Source organism: Colobus angolensis, unplaced genomic scaffold (genome assembly GCF_000951035.1).
Source record: "Colobus angolensis palliatus isolate OR3802 unplaced genomic scaffold, Cang.pa_1.0 Scaffold479, whole genome shotgun sequence".
Classification (NCBI taxonomy): domain Eukaryota; kingdom Metazoa; phylum Chordata; class Mammalia; order Primates; family Cercopithecidae; genus Colobus; species Colobus angolensis.
In genome coordinates, this window is record NW_012118254.1 from 153,626 (window position 1) to 170,553 (window position 16,928).

General features: G+C 45.9%; 1 protein-coding gene across 1 annotated transcript in view; it reads left to right on the forward strand.

Moving 5' to 3' along the window:
• Positions 1-489: 489 nt before the first annotated feature.
• The window catches only part of NHSL2 (NHS-like 2), a 235,370-nt gene continuing 218,931 nt past the window's right edge, over positions 490-16,928 (forward strand). Inside the window, exon 1 of the mRNA XM_011958882.1 lies at positions 490-769. Within this exon, the coding sequence (XP_011814272.1) occupies positions 490-769 (280 nt within the window). The remainder of the gene's footprint in view (positions 770-16,928) is intronic.

Here is a 16,928-nt window from a genome sequence, read left to right on the forward strand (position 1 = left end):
CACATCCTACACCGTACCTCACGTCCCCCCGCACGCAGACATTCCTTCTTTCACGCTCCAGCTCGCTGTTTTTACTCCTACTTCCCTTTCCCCCTCTCCCGGATCAAGCGTTAATCTGCGAATCTCTGACCGCAGAAGAAAAAAAAAAAAGGTGGGTGGGGGGATCCCGAAGTAGCAGAGCTAGGAGGAGGAGGAGAAAAGAGGGGAGGAGGGGGAGGAGGAGGAGGAGCCCGGCGAAGCAGAGTCAGAGGGACTGGTGGCTCCGGCGAGTGTGCAGCCCCGGGGGAGCCGGCGCTCTAGGCGAGGAGCCCGTCAGTCAGCCTACCCACCCGTCGTCTTTGGGGCCCGCACGCTCTCCGGCCCGCGCCCCGGGGCCTGCTACACCCGGAGCTGGGGCCGCCGCTCAGGGGCGGTCGGGCCAGGGGCGCCGTTCGGGGTGAGTCAGCCGCGCCGCCAAGCTGGTCCCCTGCGCCCGCGCCCGCGGCCGGGATGCCGTTCTACAGGCGCACGGTGGTACCCCAGCGCCTGTGCCCGCGCAACCCGCCGCAGCAACTGGCGGAGCTAAGTGACGTGAGCCACCTGGCCGCGCTCAGCCTGCTCCGGCAGCTCGCCGACCTCTGTGGCCACTCGTTGGCTCTGCTCGAGGACCTCGAGGGGCACCTGCTGGCCCTGGGGCGCCGCACAGACAGCCTGTACCGGCGCACCGTGCGCCTCCGCCGCCGCCTTCCCTGCCGCCTGCTTGGCCCGGAGGAGGACGAGGAAGAGCTAGGTAAAAACGGCGCCCCGGTGGCTCGCGGCCCCGCGTCTACCCCGCCTCTGGGCGCTTAGCGCTGTGCCCACCCTCTCCTCGCCTCTCTCCGCCCCTCCCCTCCCCTCCCCTCCATTCGGGGAGTGAGGGGATCCCATTTCCCCGACCCCCGCCTCCGCCCCGCCTCCGCCCCACCGCCGCCCTACCGCTGGAACTTCCTGCTCTTCACCCGGTCGCGCCGTCCGGAGTGGCCCCGTGCCTTTGAGACTCCCGGCCCTGGGGTTGCTGGCCGCCTCCTGGGGATTTGGGTGGGGGGGAACCCGCTGGGTCCAGGACGGCCTGGACGATACTCCCCCCACCCGCCCACATAGCCCCAAGTCCTCGGCGCCCCCCTCATCGTCGCTGCGTCGGGAGCCAAATAGCCGAGCCGCTGGCTTCTTTGCTCCTGTCTAGGAGCTCGGCCACTTCAGAAAGCGCGCCAGAGCCGACCGCCACCTACGCGGCGGCAGGAGCCGGCGGTGGTGCCTACTGGCTTTAAACCTGTGCAACTTCCCGCTGGAGCGTGGACGCGGCTCGCACTCACAGGAGTGTCTGAGCGCCCTACCGCCTGCTTCTCTCCGCACGTTTTGGGCAGCTGTGCTGGGGAGTGGCCGGGAGAGGGGGAGGGGAGAATGTCTGGGGTTTCGCTGACCCCCTATCCCCTACCGCTAGGGTCCGGCTGCTATTTGCTGGAGAGAATCATTTAAAGACGTTATTATCAGTTTCCTGAAGTGCATTCACTTTAGGAATCAGCCATGCCTGAGAAACACCGGGTCCCAGTAGTGCCCTCACTGAGCACGCGGGACATGTGAGAGGGTAGGGGGCTACACGAGCCCTTGTCCTTTATTGTTTTGGATCCCAACACTTTACATGGGGAATCCTCTGTCTGTGGAAATGCAGTGCCCCTGAGAGTGTGGGCTTCTGCTCTGAGAGAGAGCTTCTGCTGAAAGCAAGGGGACTGAGTAGGCTGAAAATGCTGACTACAGTTGGGGCATGCCAGGTACCAGGGCCAATCGGTTCCTCCAGAAAGCTGGGAGAGAAGTAGCAGTGTGGCCAGAAAGTTTCCGATGGAGGCAGAAGATGACTACTGGCTGATTTCTGAGTGCAAGCCTCCAGCTAACTTGGGAAAGAAATGCCTGGGTCAGCCCCTCTTCATTACACACCCCACCCCATCCCCACCCCTTCCAGAAGTACTGGAGTCAGGCCCTGGCACCTCTCTTCATAAAGGTCTCTGACCTCTGAGGTGGATGGCAGAGGCCTCTGGTGGAGATAAATGAACTGGATCCTATTAGAAAAGAAAGGTGGAAGCCACAGATGACTGCCAGATGGTATGTAGACGTTGGACCAGGAACCTCTGCATGGCAGGGGCTCAGTTTTTTGCTGGGGTCCCACTGATTACAGGATTAGTCTAGGGGAAATTTGATAAGTCAGCTTGAGGATTAGTTTTCAAAATCCCTACAGTTTGCAGAGAGCCACCTACTGAGTTCAGTAGGGTAAGTTAAGGACAGTTTTTTCAACTCTACCTTCCTGTCCACTGAATTAGCAAGCCCTTTCTGTGGGAGGGAAAGCAGGGCTTCACCAAGTCACTTTTGGGACCTAACCCTCTCCAGTGATCTGCTAGGTTAGAAAGAGATGGCTTTATGCAATGGATAGCTTGCAATGGGGAGAAACAATTGTTAAGTTAAATTACCATTGGTTTGGCTTCTTGGCAGTTTTCAAGAATGGAAAGAGTGGCCATCTCTCATCCCTGGTGTGGCCTCTTGCCTTTGAGAATGTACGTGTCCCACGGCTCAGAGGCACCCAAGGGACTGCTGCATAAATGGAACACAACTACCTTCTGTAAGTTGGTGAAAAGGTCTGATTTTCCATTTTCTGGTCTAATGCCCTACCCTAGACTCCCCTTGAAGTTCTCAGTGCACACTTTTCTCTTCAGGAGCTGTGATTGGGTAGCACTGAAATTAGGCCTTCTCAGCAATGATCTGAACATAAGTGCCAAATGCAAAAAGAGTTGGGGAGCATAATCAGTGCACCATCTGGCCACTCCCTTGTTGCTCAGGCATAAGCTTCAACAGGGTGTTCAGCAAGCTGAATATTAGATTTTGACCGTAAATAAGTAAATAAATGAACATTATCGTGTCTTGCCCTTTTTTCTTCCCTATGCGTTTTCCTCCTAGGACTCCCATTCCCTTACTGACCATTTTGCTGGGGGTCAGCATTTTACCCTGCATATCCTCCATCTGTCTGGACTTCCCTTAGATTCTTCCTCTAGCTATTTATTTTGACCATGGGGCAGGAGAAACCTGGGAAGGTGGGAGGAAGGTTGGAAAGCAACATGGCCAGAGTGAATGACAGCTGACAGGCCAGCAGCATATAGCCTCCCTGCAGTGACAACTTGGCTGCCACTGACTGAGTAGTGGCAAGTCAGACTGGCCCATAGCCTGCAGGCTGGGCTGAGGCCCCTAGAAGCAGCAGGGGGAGGATCAAGAGAGGAGGATCGAGATGGAGGAGGAGAAAGTGGATGCTGAAGAAGTTCAAGGTGCTTCTCTACACAATCACAATCATGGGTCATGCCCCCACCATCTTCAAGGTTACAGGGGTGGACTGGGCTAGGCTCATTGCCTGGCAACATCCACCCCACTCCACTAAAGGCCGTTCTTTGGTAACTTGAACCCCTTTGAGACTGCCCTAAAAGCTCTTGTAACTGGTATGGTGTGGGGGATGGGGATGGAAGGAGGAGAGGGTAGACCACAGGACTGCAGAAGGCCCCTGTGGTTGTGGATCTGTGGCAGTTGCCACACCCTAGGCATGGCCCTGCCTATAAGTTGAGGTTTTCCCCACATCTGGTTTTGAATGTGTCCTGTTTTATTGCATCTGTGGTCTGTATGCTGGGTTCTCCATCTGAAAAATGGTATAGTCAAAGCCATTGGGAAATAGCTCCATGCCTGCCACCATATGCTGAGTCAATCTAAGCTTTCCAACTCCTCCCTTGGAGATCTATATAATGTTTGTAGGTGCTTAGATGGTAATTACAAAAGCAATCAGGCCATCCGCCTAGGGATATAATATCTTCTTTGTCATCAAGGAAGTCACTGAAGGGCTAGATAATTCTAGGTATGTTTAACAACACTGGAGAACTATCATGTTACACTAGCTCATGAACTTGCTGTGGGAAAGATGTTCTGTTGCTTCTTACGATTATTTTGGCTTGAATACAGCCAGTTGGGTCCATGGTGGAAACTCCCTCTTCATCTTTATGTAAAATTCCTACCTCTTGATTTTCCAACTTTATGGCAACTCTGGCTCCAAATCAGAAAGGACAGCTGGTTTATTTGTGTTTAAATCATAATTCCAGTGTGAGGATAGACTGTTGTAAATCTATACGGAGATGAAAAATGAAAAAAAGCACCTCCAGACTGCAACGAGTTTGCCATTAGACGAGGTGTTGTGGACCCTGAGTCTGACCGTCCTTGCTAATGAGGAGAAGAGATGGCCTCTTGAGTCAGGTGGAGTGGGGAGGGTGGCAGGAATTTGGGGACTTGGAACAGGCACTCAGCCAGGGCTTACTTTGTCTCTGTCCTACCTTTCATCCCCAGAGGCTCTTGGGACAGAGTGTTGACAGAGTACGGAGGGGGAAGCAAACCCATTTTCTTTTCTCTTCCCACTCCACCCCACTTACCATTTTCTTTTTAAATACCATGAAATTCCTGGTCCGCTTCATGGTAGTTCCATGTGTTGAAAGCATCTTCCCTGGAAATTTGGATACCAAAATGTCCACTAGAATTTCTTCCACTTTAGAAAAAAGAAATTTAATCCTCTCTTTTTTTAGACACATGAACAGCTAAAGTGATAAAAGTGTCAGGATGTTGGAATAGTAGAGTAATAGGAGAATATTCAACTTATGGCTCTTGGGCTCAACCTTGACCTTGATGAAACTGATTAGGTTTAAGGAGGAGAGTGGTACATTTGCATCATCTGTTCCTGTACCTCTCTGGTGTGGTACCAACAATTCAGTCATTAACCACCATATGTGTCATAACACTTGACATTCCAGACCCAGAAAGGGGAAGGTACCTGTCCAAAGGCACCCAGCTGGATCAAGACCTTCAGTAGTCATGAGTGCTGAAAAAATTTTAGTGCCTCCCCATATGTAATTCCAAGTGAAAGCAATACTAAACCTGTAAATAAAAATGTTACTCTTTTTAAATGACTCAAAACTCACATGGATGTTGAAATTAAAATATCTTACTAGATTCTTTCTCTCTTCCTCTGTGTTTTTTGTGCCCCTGCTGTTGGTGGCCTAATCATGTATTTAATCTGCTGATATGGGAATGTGGTACCAGCTGGGTCACACCGGAGGTCCGTGACAGGAGGCCTCCACCTAGAAGCCATGCCTTCTGACAATCAGACTAGTGCTCTCTCCTCTGCAGTGATGCTAAGTTCAAAGTCAGTTGTTCTTCGAGAGTCACTGTCTTGGCATTTTCTCTAGTTGGAACTTGTCCAGGATGAGAAATAACTCCTGTTACCTTTAGTAACTGAGGGCACCCTGTGGTTCTGTAGTTGTGGCCGGGGGTGAGCTGAAGCTGGAGAGGAGAAAGGAAGGTCAAACTTATGTCATATAGAGAATAGGTGTGAGGCAACAGGCTCTCTTGTTAAAGCAAAACATAGTGTTCTTTGGATGGAAAATTGCTCCAGAAAAAGGATCTTCAGGTGGGAAGGGGTGGCTGGATAGTGACCCTGACACTGCCGCAATCCTTCCTGATCCCTCTGCCATCTTTATACCTATTCTCCCTTGTAGCTTTCAATCCACTTGTGGACACTACTTGCCACACACCTGCATCCGGATTATTTTCTGTTATTCTTGTAGAGGCTAGTTGGCATTTCAGAAGGCACCTTTTATTAAAAACCAATGGGAACGAGAAAGTAAAATTATTGCCAAAAATGCATTTAGCATACACATTTACCGGGTATGGATTTCTTATCCTTCAGTGCTCAAGTAGCTTAACAGGCTCACTGGCTTTGCTGCTCTATTCCTTCTCTGAAGGTCTCAAATCATCTTTTCCTTAGATCATTATTTTCTAGCCTTGAAAAGTGGGCACAACTGCATCTGGGCCCTGTCTGACCTTTGTGATGGGTGCTAAAGACCCAGAGGTAAATAAGACCCAATGTCTCACTTAGAGGAGCTCCCAAGCTGCAGAGGTAGGTGCCATCTCATTCCCCACCACATCAGCGTGTGGTCCTGAGTATCAAGTCTTATTTAGGTGGAAGAGAGCTGATAACCAGAACCAGGACCCTAGATCACATACCAGAAGATTCTTCTGCTCAGTTCGGTTTGGGGTCCAAAGATGGAATTTGGACTTTTAGAATCCCCTATAGTAAAAACAAAAATAAAAACCAATCTGTCATTCTGTTAGTGTTACTGTGAATTTAGCAATGCTTTTAAATGAATTTGCAGTTTTAAACATTATAATGTTATCTTCACGCATATGAAGAGTGGTGCTTATTCAGTCCATAGACAATGCTTGGTTGATCTGCAAACTTACAGACTTCTTGTGATAACTCTATGGTCCTCTAGAATCCTCTACTCTCAGTTGGAAATCGCTGGCCTTCCTGGTTCAAGCTATCAGCTCTTCCCTGCTCTGTGGAATTCCATGATTTCACTCAAATAAGCCCTCATTGAAGTTTTCAAGTTAGAGTGCACAGGATGGCAATACCTTAACAGTCAAGACTACTTCAATAATGCCACGAACAGGAGGTATGTTTATTACGTATACAAGTGGTTTGCAGTAAAGTGCTTTGTATGAGGTCATGCACAAGACCACTAGGTATCAGTCAGTTAACTTGGGAGGTTTGAGCAGTTAGGCAGCCCTTCTCCCTCCCTCTCTCCCTCCCTCCCTCCTTTTCTGCCTTCCATTCCCTTCCTCCCTCCCTCTCTTTCTAAAATGTAAGCTCCTCAATAAGATATAAACTCCTTGAGGGTAGGAGTCTTTATCTGTTTTTATTCTTGTGTCTCCAGCTCCCAAAACAATGCTTGGCACCTAATAGGCACTTAATAAATACCTGTTAGATTGAATACCTTCTTTCTTTCTTTCTAGCCATTGCACACTTACTGAATACCTGACTCTGGGCCCTGCCCTGTGCTGGTTTCTGGGGATACAGAGTAGAACTAGGATGCAGGCCCACAGTCCAGTGGGGAGAGCAGTGAGCCATAGTACTGTGGAGACAAGGTCTAGGCTACCGGGGCAAGGCAGAGGAGGCACACCTTACTCAGGACAGAGGCTGAGCAAAGCTTCCAGGAAGATGTGATGTCTGAGTTCTGAAGGATGATCTGGAGCTGGCCTTTGAAGATTGAAGAGGGCGGGGGAGGGAATTCCTGGTTCAGGAAGTAGCCTGTGCAAAGCCCTGGATATGTGAGAGAGCTGGTGTGGGGGAGGAATTCACTGCCAGTGATTCAGGAGGAGAGGGAGCAAGGCACCTCCTGACTCAGAATGAGCCCCCAGGGTGGAGGTGGGGTGGGGAGTTCCTCACATCCTGTTTGTTTGTCAGGGAGTTGGATATGAGGGTCTTGAGAAGTTTAAAATGCATGGTTCAAATGAAGTTGTAATATTAACTAACTGTGGATTTTCTTTATCTACATTCAAGTTTTCATTATCCTTGGGCAGATGAGACCCAGTCAACCTCGGCTCCTTCATGCTTTGCAGGGCGAGGCCCTGGGCCGCTCTAAAAAGGCCAGACAGAGCAGGAGGGGCTCCGAGCCACAGTGAGAAAGAGAGAGAAAGCAAGAGTCTACCTGCCTGTGTGTCCCCGGCTGTGTATCCAGTTGCACTCCAAAGCTAAATGTATTATTTATGCCCCTGCTTTTCTGTGAGTGGGAACATTTGAGGCTTGATGGTATCTTTTATTATTATTTTTCTTTTTGAACAGCATGGATTCTTCAGAATCGTCTGTAATTCATCAAGGGGAAAATCAGATTTTTTTTTTTTTTTTTTTGGAAAATTGACTCGAGGAGATGAGGTTTAAAAATGTATCTATCAGCTGTTTTAATTTTGACTGGAATCCTTTACTTCTGAGAACAGTGTAATTAGCTGCCTGACAATTTATAGCCTGATCCCCAGTAACTGAAAAATACCAAACTCAAATTATTTCCCCAGACTAGGAGGCCCAGAGGTGACTGAGGTCTCCTTACGTTAACATCCTTGGTCCTTGGGGGCTGAAGGGGAGGGCAGATCTCTGCCCTTGCAGGAGGTGGTATCTCCGACTTGTCAGCAAGACAGGCCTTGTTGTTATACACTGAGTGTCTCCTTTGACTCAGTAATTCTATTTCCAGGATTTTATGCTAAAGAAATAATCAGATATTGTGGGGGGGGGCGGAATGTGCAAGGAATACCCACTGCATTTTTTGGTTATTTGCATTAGCCAGAAAAAGGAAAATAACTTAAACATTCAATAATAGGGGAGTGGTTATATAAATTTTCCTAGGTCTATGTGATAGACTAATATACAGCCATGAAAAGCTATGCTCTAAATGAATTATAAGGCTACATGGAAATGCACAAAATAATGCTAAGTAAAAACCAAAGACAAAATTTACTATGTACAATATCATCTAAAATAGAGCACCCACATGGACACATACACATAAGAGGAAACTGGAGAAACCTATGCCAAAATGTTGACAATGATTATCTCAGGGTGATGGGATTATGGGGATAAGTGGTATTATTTTCCTTCTACCATTCTGTGTTTGTCAAAATTTCCCAAATCAACATCTATTACTTTTAGTAAATAGAAAAGACAATGGATGACATGTTAAGGAAAAGGATCTTTGGATTTGGAATCGTCAGCTTCCAGGTGAAGTCCCACTTGCCCAGCACCTACTAGCTGACTCTAGTGTCTCTGAGCCACAGTTCCTCATCTGTAAAATGTGGTTAAACACTACCTAGTTCACAGGGTTGTTGTGAGGATCCAAAATAATGTAGGTATTAATGAAATGCCTGGTGCCTATGCTGCAACCATGCACACCATCACTAAATACTAAGAAGGTAAAATTCCATGAAGCCTGTTGAAATCCCTGGATGGGGGTACTGTCAAGATGAAGTTATAATAAGAATGTTCCTAGACAGCTCCAAATTGCAGCCATTCTTCCCTTTTCCAGAATATGTAAAGAATGTTTGTGTGCCCACGGAGGAGCCGCATCTAGCTTTTGAGGCTGTCAGCTCATCTTTCCCAACCCAAGGATTTTCCTTTCCTCTGACTCCTCCCTTCATTCTCCCCCACTGACATCTGTTCACTGCCTCGCCAACCAAGGGAGAAAACATTCTTTGGAACTGAAGCTGAGGCACCACCAAGAATCATGGCAGCTATGACATGTTTATTGTCACAGAGAATATGTGGTGCTGGCTGACCACAGAACCTGCCAGGCTGGGCTGCCAAGGAGGGGCTTGAATGAAGCAGCAGAGGATGGATGCAAGCCGCACAGCCAGGCAGCGTCCCCTGCCTTTGGGCAGAGCTCTTGTCCAAGTGTCTCGCTGGCTGTCTGTTTTCTTCCCCTTGGGACGTCTGCATGGCTCCTGGTTGAGCTCACTAGTTTTACAGAACCAGCCTGGTTTATGGGTGAAGAAACACCTTCTCACAGAACTTATGGGACCTAAGCGTGTTTCAGTAAAGTACTGGGCAGTTTGCCTGAGGGCCCAGCGTGCCTAACTCTAACCAGCATGTATACGAAGGAAGGAAATCCTGAGCTCACAGCCAGGCAGCCTCAAGGACATAAGCACACCTCAGCAGTGTCTACAAGATGCCCTGGCCACCAGGCAATCCAGCCATCTCCCTGGGTAGAATCCTTCACACTGCATGTCTGATTGCATTTTTCATTTTTTAATTACAGCCATAGACTCATATAGACTCTGGCTGCCAATTCAAAGCACCTAGAGAGTTTTTTTTTTATTTGTTAATGTTTTGCTACATTCTTAATAATTATACAAAATCATTATGTACACCGATAGATATTATTGACGAAGATATAGTGATGCTTAAAATAAAGTCCTCTGTAATCAGTACAACATGTTGGTAAAATTTACCTTAAATGCTAAAAAAAAAAAAAAAAAAAAAAGTACTAATGCTGTGGCTCCACCCCATACCAATAAATCCAGAATTTCTGGGGGACGAGGCCCAGGAAACAATACTATTTAAAAGTTCCCATGTGATTCTACCATGCAGCTTAGGTGAAGAACCCCCGTTTTAGATGTCAAAGCTGGGAGAGAACCAGTGTCCCGACTTATTTGAACATGCAATCCTTTACAAATTATATTTGTGGATAATGAGCATGAACTATGATGTAGACTTAGATTAAAGTAAGTGACAAAAAAATGGTCTCACAGATGAATTAATTGTAAGCAGTAATAATACAAGGTTAGGTTATGTATACATATATATTTTGTTTTTGTTTTTTTTGAGACTAAGTCTTGCTCTGTCCCCCAGCTGGAGGGCAGTGATGCGATCTCAGCCCACTGCAACCTCCGCCTCCCGGGTTCAAGTGATTCTCCTGCCTCAGCCTTCCTGAGTAGCTGGGATTACAGGCACCCACCACCACACCTGGCTAAGTTTTGTATTTTTAGTAGAGACGGGGTTTCACCATGTTGGTCAGGCTGGTCTTGAACTCCTGACCTCGTGATCCTCCAACCTTGGCCTCCCAAAGTGCTGGGATTACAGGTGTGAGCCACAGTGCCTGGCCAATATATTATTCAACATTGTAAGAGAACATAGGGGTTGGGCGTGGTGTGGTGTGGCATGCCTGTAATGCCAGCTACTCGGGAGACTGAGGCAGGAGAATCGCTTGAACCCGGGAGTTGGAGGTTGCAGCGAGCCAAGATTGCACCATTGCACTCCAACCTGGGCGACAAGAGCAAAACTCCATCTCAAAAAAAAAAAAAAAAGAGAGAGAAAATATGGGAAATTAGAAACATGAAACCATTTTATTTTATTAATAAAAAGGATAAATATATGGTGAGGTAGAGTAAAACATCTTTTATTTTACATATTTTGGTTATAACATGTCATCAGAACCCACTAACATTTTAAACAAGAACAGCATTTTTGTTTTCTTACGTCACTGCCACTTAATATCACCTATGATGTTACTGGGTTGGATCCCTACACCAGGTCAATCTCAATTTATTTTTTTTTGCAACAGAATGTAACAACTCCACTATGCACAAGTTCGTCAGAGTATAGGCAAGAGGAAGGAAACTTCCAGTTTGTAATATTTAGTGTTCTGAAACAGGCTGTGCCAGAAATTCCAAATAGAAGTCGGAATGGTTGCCTCCAAATCAATGTCTAGATCAGACTCTGCTTTTCCATGTTCTCTGATGTGGCACACTCTTTCATGCAGCTAGATTATTGTGTTAATAATATGGCATAAGAGTGAAATGTATTATCCACATTTGTATTTTGTATTTGTATCCACAAATATAATTGTAAAGGATTGTGTGTTCACATAAGTCAGGACACTTTGGAGTGGTCTCTCCCAGCTTTAACCGTCTATAACAGGGGTTCTTCATTCCACTTGCACAATAGAATGTATAAACGTATTGAGTACTTTTGATCCCATTTATACTTCAACAAATGCAATGCAGAAGAAAGAGTATTTATCTTTTTTCCCTTCACGATCCCAACAGAAATAGTTTTAGAGTATGGATCTAGGCCAACACTCACCTAGAGAAAGGAAGAGGACTGGGGCAAAGGGATCTCCGGGTAGGTAGGTGGCTGTATGTTTGGATTTCCAGTGCAGAACCTCTCTTGTGGCTATTTTGGGGTCCTGAGACGTCCACTTATGTGACCCTGTCGGCAGCCCTCCGGGAAATACTAGGGCAAGGGGGACAAAGGGAAAGGGAGAACTATGGGGGGCACTTTTGGCATCCCTCCATAGTGTGATCAGAAAGGGGAGATGCTAAAGGTAACCCCTATAGTTTGCCTCCCAAGCAATACTGTACATCGAGGATGATAAATAAGACATCAAGAATAGGCTGTAGCTGGGAGAGGTGGCACAGACCTGTAGTCCCAGCTACTTGGGAGCCTAAGCAGGAGGATCCCTTGAGCCCAGGAGTTCAAGGCCAGCCTGGGCAACATAGGGAGAACTTGACTCTATTTAAAAGAAGAAAAAGAGGCTTCAGCATCTCCAGAGGAATCTGTTTAAGAAGGCTGAGAAGGCCGTGTTCAGGAAGAGTTCCACTTGAAATGCTGAAAACTGAAGAAAAGATTCAGTACTGAAAAGTGGGGAACATTCCAGCTCCCAGGAAACTTAACCATTAAGAGAACTCATTTCTTGAGGATTTTGGATAGCAAAGTCTCCCTGTATTCCAATTTCCAGCCTGTATTACCTCTTGGAATAAAGAGTTACATAAGTTTACTCCCTGTTGCGAAATAGCCCAATGAAATCTTTTTTCCCATAATTCTGAGTTAATGAAAATGGTAGATTTAGGAAACAAATGTTATTGGCTTGCACAGAGGTTTTATATTTTGTGCCTGTAGCTTCCAGACTACCTGATGCAAGTAGGGTATGGGGTCATGAGGGAATGGGAAGAGCTAGTGAAGGAGAAGGATCTCTTTGTCCTGTTAAACATTTATTTCACTCTCGTAAGATGCCAGAGGGAGCTGGTAGAAATTTGGAAAGCAGGTGTCCCCTCCAGGTAGAGGGCTGGCAAAGGGTGCTTTCCCTGGGTGGATTAATTTGGAGAAGCTACTCCTCTGGGTGGACCAATTTTAAAAAGTCACGCTTTCTGGGCATAGTAACTAAATAAAGGTACTTCTTCCTCCATGTGCAGTCAGACAAGACACTGGGCGTGGCTGAATTGTGTCTCCAACTTGAGACCCCTTTGCAGGGTACAACTTGCACAACAGTATGAGTGGTCCTGTAGTGCCAGGTGCCACCAGCCACCAGGTATACAGAAATATGTCAGTGATATACCCTGTTCTTGGATAATTTATAGGACAGCCCCTCTAAATCCCCCACTGGCTTTAACTTGCCCCATCTGCTGCCAGCTCCACCCTTCCTGCGTCCCTGCTGGCAGAGCTATTCTCTATGGTGATGAAACATCCACCCTCCAGATGCCCGGGCTGCAGGCTGCTGTTTGACGTGGCTGTGCTGCTCCTGTCTGGGGATCCGGGCTAAATGTCTGCTTTCCACAATGAACAGCCAGAGTTACTGGTTAATTGTGGTGGCTCATTGCTTCTGGGTTCTAGATGGGAAAACATGGAAATCATTTAACACTTCACTATGGCTTTAAAACTTTTCTGTGTTCTGTTTAAATGTGCTTTGAAATGGTGAGTTTGGGTGTAGCTGAGATACTTCTCCCCTTTAATTTTCCTGTTCTTTAATAAAGGAAAGCAGTTTATCTTTGATCTGGTGAGTTAGAGCTGATTCTGAGGGGTAATTCCTACCCCACTCATTGTACTATGACTTTGCCAGGCTTTTTGCCAGGTGTTGGTGATACCAAAGTGATAAGACTTACCTTTTGCTCTTCAGTCTTAGTATTTAGTTTGGGAGATGGTATGGAAGAAGACAACTTTGCTGCAGACCTCGCTACAGACCCTTTCACATAGGGTCCAATGTGAAAAACACAGAGTACCGAGGCAGGGAAGGTTTTCATAGCCTTTTCCTCTCGTGTCTTCCTGAAAACTCTTATTCATTCCCCCAGACTTCTATTCAGGCATTCCTTCCTGTTAACGGCCCTCTCTGACTCCCTTCACTATGTTCCTGCTATGCTTTTTTCACTATGTTCCTCCAGGTAACCTACCCTGTGGGTAGGAGGCAGAGACTGCCAGTATGTATTGACCATTTTTGAATTTATGTTTATTTCCTTCTTTTACCACCTCTTGAAAGTAATATGAGCCTCTTCTTTAGAACTTGAAAGAATACCCTGGCCATCCCTTGGCCTTAGATAAACTGGAAGCTGGAAGTTAGAGGTCTCTTCCTAGGAGAATTGAAGCCCATCTTAAAGGTTGTGAGGATTTGGAAACAAGGTAGAACTATTGAGGCCTTGTGATCCCAATACATTTAGATGAGTATAAACAGTTCCTTCTAGCTCAAGGGAAATCAGAGTTACATTAGGTGGTTGTAGGCTAGTGACGGGCCTTTGAGAGTAGAAAGAGCCCTGATTATCAACTTGGCTTACTTTGCTAATTTTGCCCAATGTAAGCCCAATTCAGTATTTGCTAATGGAGTAATTTTTGGTGCTGAGTCTCTGTTTTCTGTTTGTCAGGAGGATCAGATGAAAGCCTGTATGGGAAAAGGCTTTGTAAACAAAAAATCACCCCCCGCAAATGTTAAGTATTACCATCTTTTAGGGGCAAGGATAGTGGCTGACTCATTCCTCTTTCTTCAAAATCTAGTTTGGAAGTAGGCACACTGTGAATGTTTGTTGAATGACTAACTGGCCTAGTAAGAGATGAGTTTTTGTATTTCTTTAAACCTCTGCATATTATCTAATAAATCTGCTATATTAGTTAATGCCTACCCTTAGCTTTTTTGGTAATTTTTGCCGTTACCAACACTGTGAACCTCGTAACACCCAAGAGGTGGTTATTGACTCCTGGATACTTTGCCTGCAATAGGCTATACCACTGCCAAATTGACAGTGGTGTCTGGGCTGAGGCCTTTTGTCTTAAGAGCTTAGATTTCCCACTAGACTCCTCGAGGGTTGTATTTTATTCCTGTCTGTGTTCCCCCACTGCCCTGGTATGCAGTAAGTGCTCAATACATATTTTCTGAGTGACTAACAGAGAGAGGGAGTGGCATGTTTTTGCACTTCTATTTGGCCAGCCAAATAAACTCCAGATAGCAGAAAGTGACAGATGTCACAGCTAGATCACCCTCATCTTACTTTTATACTTGAGATGACCCTCCTTTTCTAATTTAAAAAACCTTTGGACAAAAACCCATGTTTTTATTGTTACCTTTAAGAGCTTTCTATGTGCCTGAAAATATATACATGATTAACTCATTTTATCCTCACAATGATTGCATGAAATAGTTACCATTATTATCTCAATTTTCTTGATAAGGAAACAGGCTCAGAGAAAAGTAAACAATTTAGAGTTATGGATTAAGTTGAACATCCAGAATCTGAATGCCCGTCCATGTTCTCCATCACAATCAATGGGGAATAGATTTTACTGAAAGCAAGGAGCAGAAAATAAATATGTTTTTACCACCATCAGGGAGGCGATTTTGTTCAATGCACTGAGTTGGGATAGGATTCGATGGAGGGCTTTCTAGTAGATTGCAGGAGATTCAGCAGGAACTTATCTGGTGAGATTAAAAAGAGTCAAAATTTCTAGGGGGGCACAGGGAGAAAAAACAGGAAATTGAATTTTCTCTGTGAAATTAACTAGCATTTTTGCCTTTCTTTCTAATTTATGAAGCTCTTTTACATTTGTTATCTCATGTGATTCCCATGACAGCCCTGTGAGTTATTGCTTCTATTTGAGAAATGAAAAAAATAGACTCAGAGATATTAAAACTGACCTGCCCACAGTGGCAAGTGGGAAGTGAAAATCAAGAAACAATTTGCGCTGTTTTAGGTGGTGGAGATACAGGAGTGAACAAGACAGGCCAAAATATTTGTCCTCATGGAACTTACTAGGTAGATAAACTATGATTTATTTCTTTTCAATTACCCTCTGTCAAGTAATAGATATTGGTTTTAGTTTTCAACCTTAACTGTATTTTAGAATCACTGGGTACACTTTGAACAAAACATTGATGTGTGTGTGTGTGTGCACACAGTCAAATTTTAAACCTGCTCCTAAGGGGTTTTAACGTGCAATCAAGCTCAAGAACCATTGGTTTAGAGCAGTGGTTTTCAACCTTGGCTGTTTATTGAAATCACCTTGAGAATATATATATATATATACATACACCGATGTCTGGGCTTTACCTCTGAGGATAATTAAATTAGAATCTCTGTGGTTATGTCCAGATACGTGTACTTTTAAAATGTGCCTCCTCAAATGGTGCTACTGAGTTCAGGGTGTGGAGTTTACATGAAGCACTTGAGATAAAGAATAGCTTGGTCCCATTTCACAGACTGTGCCCCTCACCTCTTGAGCATATGAATCATCGGTCCTTCATTCTTGCAACAAAATGTTTATTGAGTACCTGCTGTGTCTCTGGCGAGTTCCTTCTCTTTCCTGGGTCCTGATTCCTCCCTTTGTAAAATGAGAGACTGGGATGTCTCCGAGACTTATTGCAGCTCGGTCTATAATTCTACAAATGAGAGTGGGCTGGGAACATTAATGGCTCAGAGGACCTACTCTTGGAGACCCAGGTTAAATTATTTGTCTTCTTGACAGTACTGGAATGCTTCATTTGAGAGACAGAAATTCATGAAATTCCAAAAATGTGTGAGCAAGCCTTCTCTCACTAAGCAGTTTGTCCACAAGGAGCAGATGGACTCTTCTTCCTTCGTCTCATTCACCAGCTTGCTGACCATAGGGTTGGCAGCACAAATGTGCATATGAGGGCCGGATCAGAGGGAAGGACTCAATGGAGTCAGGCTGTGAAAGTCAGCCAGAGGGAAGAAGAACCAAAAATGTGCCTTGAAGATCAAAAGCACCTGGAGCAGCAGAAAGCGAGCTAGAGGAAAGCAGCCTACCACTTGGCCTAATTTTCTTTGCACCTAGAGTTGGTCTAACACTGGCAGAAGACAGATAATAAGGATAGCTGTTGAGAGGTAGCAGAGTTAGCACAGCAGTGAAGTGCTTGGGCCTTGGGGCTACCCTCCCTGGGTTTGAATCCCTCGCTCTACTACTTGTTTTCTTTCTTTTTTCTTTTTTTTTCTTTTCTTTTTTTGAGATTGAGTCTTGCTCTGTGACCCAGACGGGAGTGCAGCAGTGCAATCTCAGCTCACTGCAACCTCTGCCTGCTGGATTCAAACGATTCTCCTGCCTCAGCCTCCTGAGTAGCTGGATTACAGACACCCACCACCACGCCTGGCTAATTTTTGTAATTTTTTTTAGTAGAGACAGAGTTTCACCATGTTGGCCAGGCTAGTCTTGAGCTCCTGATCTCAGGTGATCCACCCGCTTCTGCCTCCCAAAGCGCTGGGATTACAGGCCTGAACCACCGCACTTGGCCCTACTACTTGCT